We start from the raw sequence: 12233 nt of genomic DNA, 5'->3' as shown, positions 1-12233 counted from the left end.
CTCTGGAGATGTAAAGCAGGGGAAGCGAATTGGGTTGTTTGTTGCTTGAGGCCCTTGTATAGATCTCTAGAGTTGTTCCTTACAAAATCCTCCTCTGCTTGCTTAATCAGTTCCTGGTTGTGCTTCCTCTTGGCCCCTCTTATGATGCTCGACGTAGTTTTCCTCTGTGCAATGAAGGCTTGTAAATTAGCTTCGTTCTTATGTACATTCCATTTGATCCACGCTAGCCGCCTAGCTTCTATAGCTTTATCACATTCGCTGGACCACCACGGATGCTTGTTCCCTTTAGGTCTATTGGGGATTGTTTCCTGAGCCGCTACTGTTATGGCATCCCTAAGTTGATCCCATTTTGTAGATGTGTTAATCCTGTTGGTATTATGAATCAGCCTCTCTTGGTAACTAGTGCTGTCTTCTTTGAGTTTGGTGATATCAAACCTAGGGATCTTCGTGTTTTTTGCTAACATACCCGTGGTCTTTATTAGTGGTTTCAGGTTCGTTTTAACCAGAGACAGGTAGTGATCAGAGTCAATGTTGGCTCCTCGTATCACTTTGACATTCATAATATCCCTGTGGTGCAGCTTGTCTATTGCTACGTGGTCAATTTGGAATTCACCCATCATGCTATTTGGGCATCGCCATGTCATTGCCTTTCTGGGAAGGTGTTTGAAAGCTGTAGACATCAAAAGTAATCCATACTTGGTGCAGACACTGATTAAGCGTTCCCCATTTTTGTTGGTTCTCTTATGGGCAGGATATCTTCCGACAATCTTCCGGTATTTCTGTTCTCTACCGATCTGGGCATTGAAATCTCCTAACAATATAGTCGTATGATGATTTGGTACTTTATCAAGGGTTTCTTCAAGGGCATCCCAGTACTGGTTTGTCATTTCTGGGTTTTTCCTGTTAGAGTCATTGGTAGGAGCGTGGAAGTTAATCATTGAGTATCCCCTATTCTTGCATCTGAAGGAAAGCACCGATGTTCTATCGTTTGGTGATGAAAAGTCAAGTATGCTTTTAACCAGTAGATGGTGTACTGCGAAACCAGTCCCAAGGAATGGTACATTTTCCATTACTCTATTACCAGGTTTCCCTTTATATATTCTATATCCTTGAGACTCTATGGCTTCTTCGTCCGGAAACCTAGTCTCTTGGAGAGCTGCTATACTGATGTTCTTGTCGTTCAGTACATCAAGTGTATGCTTAAGCTTTCCGGTCTTGATCAAGGAGCCATATTGTTTTATTGTCATAACATTTGATTTTTACCATGGTTCAAATGGACTAACATTAATTTTTTTTTCTGGAATACGTTGTGTTTCACTTTTTTCGCCGGTAAGTGTATAAGGAAGATATGGAAGCTAATAAGAGTGGAAAGCATTTACTGGACTTCCGTGCTAGCAGTTTACAAATACAGTACATTCTTCAGTCATAAGGCTGTTCACTGCTGCATATGGGAGGGTAGGGACAAGAGATCCATAATAGACTAAATCTTAAGCGACTTTGAATTCATCAAATCTGTTTGGATTATGTGGGTTTTCCTGGCAGTTTTCAATTATACTGACCACTATCTGATGTGCAATGAACTATCCCTAGGCCTAGGATAGAAAAAGTGAAATCTGTCAGCAGACGAATAAGAGTAGAAAATTCTAGGGCAAGGAAATTAGACGATACTACGTTGGTATGATAACTAAAAAGTTCCAAAACAATGAACAATAAGCATGTTCAAGATATAAAAATAGAATGGATGGCATACAGGGATGCTGTAGTAGAAACAGCAAGGGAATAGTTAGGAACAACCGTGTGTCAAGCTGGACAAAAAGTGAATATCTTGGTGGAATAAAGAGCGAGAGCAGTTTGTAAACGTAAAAAGGTGTATCAGAAATGACTCCAAACAAGGACTGGTGCACGTAGAGAATTGTATGTAAATGAAAGAAACTTAGTGAAACAAATAATTGTTGAATCCAAGAAGTAGTCTTGGAAAGATTTTGGTTATAACCTGGAAAGGCTAGGTCAAGCAGCAGGGAAACATATCTGGACAGTAATAAAGAAAGAAAGAAAAAAAGAAAGGGAGGGAGGGAAAAAGGAAATTAATAGTGTTCTGGGTAAATCAGGTGAACTCATAATAGATCCCTGGGAATCACTGGCGTGGTGGAAGGAATATTTTGAAAATCTTCTTAATGTAAAAGGAAATCTTCCTGGTGATATTGTGAACAACCGAGCTCATGGGGAGGTGGGCAATGATGTTGGTGAAATTACTTTTGAGGAAGTGCAAAGGACGGTAAATCTATAAGGAAGGGAACAGGAAGGATTGCAACAACTATCGAGGTATCTCATGGATCAGTATACCCGGCAAGGGGATTTTGGAAAGGAGAATGCGATCAGCAGTTGAGCGTAAGTTGGATGAAAACCAGTGTGGTTTCAGACCACAGAGGGGCTGTCAGAATCATATTTTCAGTATGCGGCAGGTAATTGAAAAATGCTACAAGGTGAATAGATAGTTATGTTTATGTTTCATAGATCTTGAGAAGGCATATGACAGGAATACTGAGGAAAAAGATATTCCCCATACTGGGGGACTATGGGATTAAGGACAGATTATTGAAATCGATCAAAGGCATTTATGTTGACATTTGGGCTGTAGTGAGAATTGATGGTAGAATGAGTTCTTGGCTCAAGGTACTTACAGGGGTTAGGCAAGGCTGTAATTTTTCACCTTTATTGTTTACATAGATCATCTGCTGAAAGGTATTAAGTGGCAAGGAGGGATTCAGTTACGTGAAAGTGTAGTAAGCAGTTTGGCCTATGCTGATGACTTGGACTTAATAGTGGATTGTGCCAAAAGCCTGCAATCCTTGGAAGTTGAAAATAGGTTCAATGAGTATGGTTTGAAAATGAGCCTTTCCGAGACTAAATTGATGTTGGTAGGTAGGAAATCCAAGAACTGGAACACGTAGAGAATTTAGGATGTGTTTTCTCCCAGTATAGGAGAATAGTAAGTGAGATCGAATCAAGGTGCAGTAAAGCTAAAGCTGTGAGCTCGCAGTTGTGATCATCAGTATTCTGTAAGAAGGAAGTCAGCTCCCGGACAAAGCTACACTGGCTTGTTTTCAGACCAACTTTGCTGTACGGGAGTAATATACATTTACATACAATTCCCTACGTGCACCAGTCCTTGTTTGGAGTTATTTCTGATATCTTATTCATAAGTTAGAAGTAACAGACATGAAAGTAGTTAGAATGATTGCTGTTAAAACAGGTGGGAACAATGGCAGGAGGCTACTTGGAATGAGTAGATAAAGGATAAGGTGGGAATGAACTCTATGGATGAAGCTGTACACATAAACCGGCTTCAGTGGTGGGGTCATATGAGGTGAATGGAGGACGATAGGTTACCTAGGAGAATAATGGACTCTGTTATGGAGGGTAAGAGAAGTACTGGGAGACCAAGACGACACTTGTTAGACTCAGTTTCTAATGATTTAAAGATAAGAGATATAGAACTAAATGAGTGCACAGAACTAGTCATAAATAGAGGATTGTGGCAGCAGTTAGTAAATTCACAGAGGTTTGCAGACTGTGAATGCTTAAAGGCATAAGAGTCTATAATGATATATGTATGTATGTATGTATGTATGTATGTATGTATGTATGTATGTATGTATGTATGTATGTATGTATGTTTGTTTTTTGTCCATTTGTCTTTATTGTGCAGTCATGGCTTAATATTCGTTTACTATAATTCTCTTTTTCTTTCTTCTTTTTTAGACTGGAGAACTACCCACAGTTTTTGATGCTGCTTTTGCTTGGAGGACTTGAATGGCCAGTTGTGTCTGCTGTTGGTGGAACCGTCTGGTTGTTGGGTCGTATTGCATATGCCAAGGGTTACTACACTGGAGGTGTGTAATAACTTCTGTTATTGAAGTACATTAAAACCTTGTTAAGATGTTTCTACAGGGGACAAGGAAAAAGAACTTGTTAAGCGAGAAAACGTACTTCTGAATACACTAATGAATACTATCGAACAGGGATATGGAAGCACTAGATTCAATCTTTTCCAACATGAGGGCATTTAATGTCATGTACCTGCGGGTACAGTGAAGACTATATCTACCCTTTCTAAAGATGAGAGGAGAGTGTTAAAAGGTGTGAAAAACATGAGAGAACAAATATGAAAATCTTTTCCGCTGGGGCTTATAAAATAACAATTCACTAATAGGTGTGAAGAACACTGTACAAATATGAAAACATTTGCACGGGGGCCCATAAAGATATTGAAGTATTATTGCAGATCACACTCTTTCTAAAACAATTGTTAGTAGGAACCTTTTATTTCGGACCAGTGGGTTATTAAACATTATTTTCTGGTCACACTCTTAGGTAGTGAATTGAAGGTTACACTTGACCATATGCGACTGCAAGATAATGGCTTTGGGCCGCCATTTTGAATCCAACAAAACTTCGACCAACTCAAGTGATAGAGTCGAAACTCGAAAGTGTGAGTTTCAATATTTGTGCCATCTCTGCGCGCTTAAGAATGTGGATGCGTGTCCAGTTTCTGGCAGATTTGAAGTTCATGTTCATTAGAAAGGAATTTCACAACGTTTTCAATATCCATACCTAGGCTATCACAAGACAAATATGAACCATGCTAGTCAACTTCACACGATTATGTTCTTAATCTAGATGTAGGCTGTCACGCGACAAATATTCGCTACCCTTCACTGTACCACTCAACACAAAAATGAATTTCTAACTTCTGAATGGAATATGAAATACAAGCACAAACAGACTCACTGTGTTATTCAGCCATCTCGCTGTTAACCAGCAAGCAAAACTGAACATTCCTGAGGCTAACAGCTTGTTCCCCGAAGGTGCAACTTATCCTATGAAATTCAGGAATTTAAGGTCTTTTCCTATTATCACGTAACTGTGGCGACAGCTGTTACCCGAGTTGGAAATCACGTTCCTTTCACAAAGGATGGCAAATAACATTTTCAGATCGAGGAAAAATGTGATTGTACTAAGCAGTAATAGCAAAGATTTGTGACACGATAAGTGAGCTATTTTTATATAGATTTGATACGTTGTGAATCAGGACTTCGAATTTATGATGTGCTAAGCAGGAAAACTTGTTAACGAGGTCTCACTGTGTTATTAAAGGCAGTCCTTTAAAATTCTCCATTTTAATTTACAGTGTTTCAAAAACAGTAATGCTGTGTTTGTAATATATATTTGGTCAGGTAAAGAGCAATCCTGCTACTGTATGTAGCAAACGATGCGTACATTCACCAAAGTGCTGCTGCCTTGTGGATGAGGCAAGGGACTGCCAAAAGCTAAAGGAGATTACTCCAACAGAAAACCCTCTACAGCATTAGGCTTAGCAAGCCAACTGGACTGTGGTAAATGAATGTTGCTTTCAAAACGAAAACAAGCCTCGGATATAAAAACGTTTAAATCACCAGACATGACAAGTCTTCAAGCATCTCATGAAATGATGATGACCAACAACCCAAAGATCATCGGAGGTGCAGGAAGAGACAGACATTGCCCAAGAAACAGCTCAGAATTGGAACCCTCAACATCCTCACTTTCACTGACAAACGTGAAGAACTTGTAGACCTTATGGACAGGAGGAAGCTTTGGATGTTGGGATTGAGTGGGACAAAGTGGAAAGGCTGTAGGTAGAAATGCCTGAGAAATAGGTGTATGTTATATTGGAGTGGAAACAAGAGTGAATCCAAAAATGGAGTTGGTCTCCTCCTTCACAAAGACATAAATGTACAGGCAGATGTCAACACTGTGAATGACAGGATCATCCAAATGAGGTTACGAAATGGAAACTCGCATCACAGTTTATTTCAAGTATATGCACCTGAAGCAGGGTGTACCGCTGATAAGAAAGAATCCCTTACCGAACTTGAAAAACAGTTAATGGAGGAGAACACTGTAATTATGGGTGGTCTGAATGCCCAAGTTCGTAAAGAGAGACAAGGGTGTTAGAACAAAAACTCTGAAGGAAACAGCTTGATTGAGTACTGCATGCGTAACAACTTACTGATACAAAACACATTGTACCAGAAGAGGGATAGTCATAAAATAACAAGATACAGTTAGGATGGAAAGCTCAAGACTGTGATAGACTACATCATCACTGATGGTGAAGCTGGTTGGTATATTAGTGATGTTAAAATCATATCCAGTGAGTATGTAGATAGTGATCATCAGCTATTAATGGCTGATCTTAAAAATGCCCATGTCCCTAAAGCAAAATGCAAGAAAACGCCAAACACCTGGTTGTTGAAGAACTCGGAGAAGAAAAAGAATTTCCAAGCAAGGATAACAACGAAATTACCCAAAAATGAGATTCGAGGGATAGAAGAAGAATGGACTATGTTCAAAGAAATTCTTGTAAACAAAGCTGAGGAAATTGTGAAAAAACAAGTACAACACTGAAAGAGAAGGAAATTCCTTGCTGGAAAGATCGGGTGAACACAGGAGTAGAAGAAAGAAATATGCTGAAAAGAAAGATTAAGAAAAACAAACAATGGGTGATAGGGGAAGTGAGGTAGACATTGAAGAGTGAGCACAGGAATATCGGAACAAAAAGTTGGCTGTAAATTACTAATCCAAGAAGAAAAGTTAAGGTTTAGGAATGACTTTCGAAGTAGCAAGAAGTACAGTTGAACCTCGATTATACGTTCTCGGAAACTACGTTTTCCCATATTATTCGTTTAAATTACGTGGTCCCGTGAGCGTCCTGAGTAAATCAAGTTGTAAAAATCCTGCATTATCCATTCCTCGAAGAAACTATTTCCCGGATCAACCGTCCAGAAATTTCAGTCCCATCAATACTTGATCCTCGATCACGCGTTTTTCAAGAAACTGTATCTCATGAAAGGACGTCTACGGCATACTTACGGATCTTGGTGTTAACGCCCCGTCATTGCGATAATTAGAGGAAGTACTGTACTGGAAAAGTGATCAGCGGTGAACTTGCATACGGGACCATCTTAGCATCGCATTCGGGTGGTATTGTTTAGAGAATCCTCGGAAATCATAACGCAGAGAGTGGCCACAACAATTGGAAGGAGACAGAGCGCATTTCAACAGCTCTACTTGAGGACAGAACGAGTTTCGTTAAATGTTCGTACTTACAAAACGTGTACATTATTTCCAGGTTTAGATGGTTTTTTTTTGTTTTTTTTTTCGATTGTATTGCCGAGCAGGTTTTCGGCACTTCCCTCAGGGCATTGTATAGTCACTGGGCTTTCAGGCAGGAATCGAAACGGCTCCTTCTTAACACAAATTTAGTATTTTAATATCATCGTATACTATTATGTTATCAAGACTAGAACAGATGTTGCATCTTACATACATAAAGCCATGGGAGGTTTTCGGATTGCCTATTACTTGTTTGGTCGTAATATGAGACTGAGAATTTAATGTTTTGGTGTTAAAATGTTATAAAAACCAGAGTTGTTTTATTTGCGCACGTTACATTTAGTTAGCATTTCGCACTCGTACAGACTTGTAGAGCGAGCGCTCTTTCCAGCTGAGCTCAAGGTCATGAATAACCATAATTTCTGAAGTTTTGATGATATTTTTTCTCTTTCCAATTTGATTGTGATTAGTGACGGGCAGAATTTGAGAACTTTCGAGAATCAATATTTAGATTCAAAACCATATATATATATTTCTTTTTGTTTACGTCGCACCGACACAGATAGGTCTTACGGCGACAATGTGATAGGGAAGGGCTAGGAGTGGGAAGGAAGCGGCCGTGGCCTTAATTAAGGTACAGCCCCAGCATTTGCCTGGTGTGAAAATGGGAAACCACGGAAAACCATATTCAGGGCTGCCGACAGTGGGGTTCGAACCTACTATCTCCCGAATACTGGAAACTGGAAACCATATTCTCGAGCAAGTTCATCGTAACCTTTAAAAGTTGATGTAGGCCTAATTTACGCGGTGCAATATTTCCATCAGCTGACTACAAACTGTATACCGGTGACCAAATTAAAATGGAAGATTAAGAAAAAGAGATTTTGCCATCATGTTGGGCGCTTTCGTATCTAATGTGCTTTATTTTATTAGATTAGAGAATTAAATAGTACTTGTCGTCGATTGTTGTTTGGCTTGGCTTTACCGGTATTAGATTTTTCAAAGAATTTGGCTGATCAAAGTTGCTGAACTTATGTAAGTTTTCACGGGAAAGTGACAAAGTTTTCCCGGTAAAACTGAATGTAGAGTTTCGAGGTTTTAAAGTCATGTACCGGTAATTGTTTGAAGCCGGCCCCATGGTCGAACTTGCCTGCCTCTAACCCGGAGGGTCCGGGTTCGATTCCCGGCCAGGTTACTCATTTTTACCTGCATATGAAGGTGGGTTCCAGGTTCATGCATTCCACGATTACCTTTAATTGAGGAACTATCGAATGGTGAGATGGCGGCCTTGGTCTAGAGAGCCGGGAATAGCGGCCGGGAGGATTTGACCATGTGTCACCTCATCATAATCTGCAGGCTTTTGGGATGAGCAGCGGTCGCTCGGTAGACAGAAGGTCCATTGAGACTGTAGTTTAGTTTGGTTTGGTTTAGGAGTGTTTGTAATATAATAATACAGTAGAAGTCCGTTATAGCGAGAATTCATAACGGCGAAAAATTTACTCGCTATAGCGGGTTGTCATTATATCCGATTTTTCGTAAAAGTCAGTAAAACCCCCATAAACATTAAATTCAGTATGACATGGCAATCAGTTTGTTCAAAATTTGAGTTTTTGCAGATAATATCCACACTACGGCTTACTTGTTTGTTGTTTTTCGAAATCCGATACTACGTGAAAGTGTGTGTTTAATTTCATTCTGAAAAAATATATATTAATTTCTCCAAATCCAAGACGACCCCCACTTTTTCCTTCAAAAAATTATCAGGCTTAAAAAGTGCTTTGTACAATCATATGAATGGCTTTCTTATACAGTACGCATGCATTTTTAGACTCTAGACGCCGAACATTGGCTTTAGTTATGTCGTAATTTTTTACGGCTGTACAATTATGCTTTATTTCAGTGGGTTTAATAACCATTAACTTAAAATTGGCGTCATAATATCGAAGGGAGCTCGTTGGAAATTTGCCGGCAATACACATTCCACGCGTCTCTACAATATCACAGTTAAAATTGAAATAATAAATAAAGAGGTTCAACCTATCAATACAAAAGAATAAGAAATGCAGTGATTTCATTCTTATTTAATAATAAGTAGAAGTGCGGTTTCAACCCTAGTCCAGGTCATTATCAGCCGATTAAAACATGAAAAACAATGCATAGGAAAAAGAAAATACAAGATCAAGTTCACTGCGGATCAGTGGAAGAGGCGATGTAAAAATGACGGGGGTTGACACTGTAAAATTCAAAAGAAATAAAATGTAAGTCACTTAAAAGAAACAGTGCGTAATTTTCAGAACGGCGGTATGGCACACACAGTGTTAGGCAAAGTCTTATAATGTTTATGAAAAGCGGAGAACAGTTAAATGAGCTAGCCTGTATACACTGTCAGGCACTAAGTCATAACACAATCGAACACATATGAAGATCCATAATCGTGCTGAAGCTGAAGATGAGTAGATCAATTGAAGTAACTTGCCAGCTCCCGGTGATCAGCGCGATATATTCAACATCAGGCACTGTGGTTTCAAACGCCAACGTAAAATGAAGAATAGCTTAATGATCCAGTATTTGCTTCAGTTGCGGGAATGTAAGTGTATATATAGATACATATAATATAATTCAATATAATTGAATAAGTAATTGTGATCCTGTAGAATTTTTGGAACAGTTGACGTGGAAAAAACAATTGTGAAGAGAAAAAAATATAGTAAAAAGCGCAATACCGGAAACAAATGAAAACATATATGCACAGTGCGCTTTTTTTAAATGTAAAAAATTCAGGTCGTGGTTGAAGTAGTCGAAGTCAGCGCAAGGCAAGAAGTAAATTTGAATGAGGAGATTCGAAATGAAGGTGGCCTTTTTTTTTTTTTTTTTTTTTTTTTTGGAGGTGAAAAGAAAAGATAGTATAAATTGAGGAAGAGGAATAGTGGAATAAGAGAAGAATAAAAGAGATTGAAGTTAAATGATGTTGAGGAAGGATAAGATAGGGAGATGAAGGTGGGGTCGTTTAGGGTGGGTTAGGAGGGTGGGTTATTGAAGGTAGAAAATGTGGGTAGGAACTTTGTAAGGCATGGAAAATAGAATTGGGGTTTTGAAATTTAGAATTTTTGAGAAGAAGAATTAGGAAGTCGAAAAGGATGTTGGGTTTTTCAGAAATGTCATTTAAAATGGAAATTAGGGTTGAAGTATTGGTCAATGTGAATGAAGCAGTTTTCAGTATTTAAGAGGGGGCCTTTTTTAATGATTTTAAGTATTTTCATGTCTTTTTCAATATTGGTGAAATTATGCTCGGAGTCTTGTATGTGTTGTCCTATGGCGGAGAATCTGTTGTATTTAATGGCGTTGATTTGTTCGGAGTATCTGATATTGAAGTTGCGGCCAGTTTGTCCGATGTAGGAGGAGCTGCAGTTGTTACATTTGAATCTATATACTCCAGATTTAGAAAAAGCATTTGATTTGTTTAGTGATTTAGAGTTATGTAAAATATAAAAATTTCTATTGTTAGTTCTAAAAGAAATTTTCATTTTTTTTAAAAAAACATTAGTTATTTTATAAGCATCTTGAGTGAAAGTGAAAGTGGGAAAAGCAGTTGGTTTTGTTATGTCTTTGGATAACGTGGTTTTAGGACGGTGTTTGAATTTGTTGATGATACGGTTTATGAAGGAGTTGTTAAAGCCATTGAATTTAGCGATGTTACGGATGGTGTTCAATTCATTATTTAAATCTTTTTGTAGACATAGGGGTGTTGAAGGCACAAAAAATTAAGCTGTTATAAGTGTGCGTTTATGTGCTTGAGGGTGTGAAGAATCTTGTCGTATTGTGGTTGCTTTTTGTGTTGGTGTTCTGAATATTTTGTAAGATAAAGAAGAAGGATGTCTAGTGATTAGTTAAGTCTAGAAAATTAAGAGTTTGGTTGTGTTCTGATTCGAGGGTGAATTTAATGTTAGAGTCTATGTTGTTGAGATGAAGTGTAGAGGCTGCGTTGGTTGATTCTTCATTTAAAATTACTAGTGTGTCATCAACATATCTGGCCCAAAAGAGGATGTTAGAGAAATTATTATTATTAATTTTTGTGTTTTCTAAGAAGTCAAGGTAAATTTCACCAAGAATGCCTGAAGCTGGTGAGCCCATAGCCAAGCCATCTTGTTGATAAATGGTGTTATCAAAGGTAAAATAATTATTGTTGAGAACCAGTTTTAAAATAGACATGAAGTCTTGAATTTCAAGTTTACTCAGGTTACTGAATTTGTTTAGGTTGTTGTTTATTATGGGGAATAATTTGGAAATTGGAATACTAGGGTACATGTTTACAATGTCAAAAGAATGGAGAGAAAAATTTGGTTGGATATCAAAGTTTTTTAATTTGTTGATTAGTTCAGAAGTGTTTTTGATAGATTTGTTGGATAAAAATCACTAGTTTTTTAGTAAAAATGTTTGGATGAATTTAGAAGCATTGTATAGGGGTCTGGGTCTGTAATTGATTATTGGGCAGATGGGAATGTTAGTTTTATGAATTTTTGGGAGGGCTTTGGCAGTGGGTAGGCCTGGGTTCATGTTTATTAATTTAGTTTTTTCTTGATCTGTGAGGAGAAAGGAAGTGTTTTTTAAAGTTTGTTTGAGTAGACGTTGGATTTTTGTGGTTGGGTCTTTTTTTACTATAGAAAAAGAAGAGTCACTGAAAAACATTTTAGTTTTATCTAAGTAGTCAGTTTTTTTCCATTATGACAGTAGTGTTGCCTTTATCAGATTTGGTGATGAGATTATTGTCATTGATTTTCTTTTTAAGATCTAAAATGAGTTTATTATCATTAGTTAAATTATTATTATTATTATTATAATCATTAAGAGAAGTGTTTTTGTTATTGTTAATGAAGATTTTTTCAAGTTTTCTTTTTACTTCATATCTGATTTCATCTTGTTCGTCTATTGGCATTTTGTTAATGGCTATTTCAGATTCAATAATTAAATTGGTGGCTACATTGAAAGTGTTGAGGTTTGGCCAATTGTGTTTGAGGCCCTTCGAAAGAATTAAGTTTTCATCATCACTCAAGAGTTGTTTTAGATAAATTTCAATG

At 37.8% G+C, this 12233-nt stretch overlaps 1 protein-coding gene across 3 annotated transcripts in view; it reads left to right on the top strand.

Moving 5' to 3' along the window:
- LOC136873943 (glutathione S-transferase 3, mitochondrial) overlaps window positions 1–12233 on the top strand; it is a 116855-nt gene that overhangs the window by 65823 nt on the left and 38799 nt on the right. For all 3 annotated transcript variants that reach the window (XM_067147320.2, XM_067147319.2, XM_067147318.2), the window contains one exon: window positions 3763–3893. In XM_067147320.2, the coding sequence (XP_067003421.1) occupies window positions 3763–3893 (131 nt within the window). The remainder of the gene's footprint in view (window positions 1–3762; window positions 3894–12233) is intronic.

Source organism: Anabrus simplex, chromosome 5, assembly GCF_040414725.1.
Source record: "Anabrus simplex isolate iqAnaSimp1 chromosome 5, ASM4041472v1, whole genome shotgun sequence".
Classification (NCBI taxonomy): domain Eukaryota; kingdom Metazoa; phylum Arthropoda; class Insecta; order Orthoptera; family Tettigoniidae; genus Anabrus; species Anabrus simplex.
This window is presented reverse-complemented; position numbering and strand designations above follow the sequence as displayed.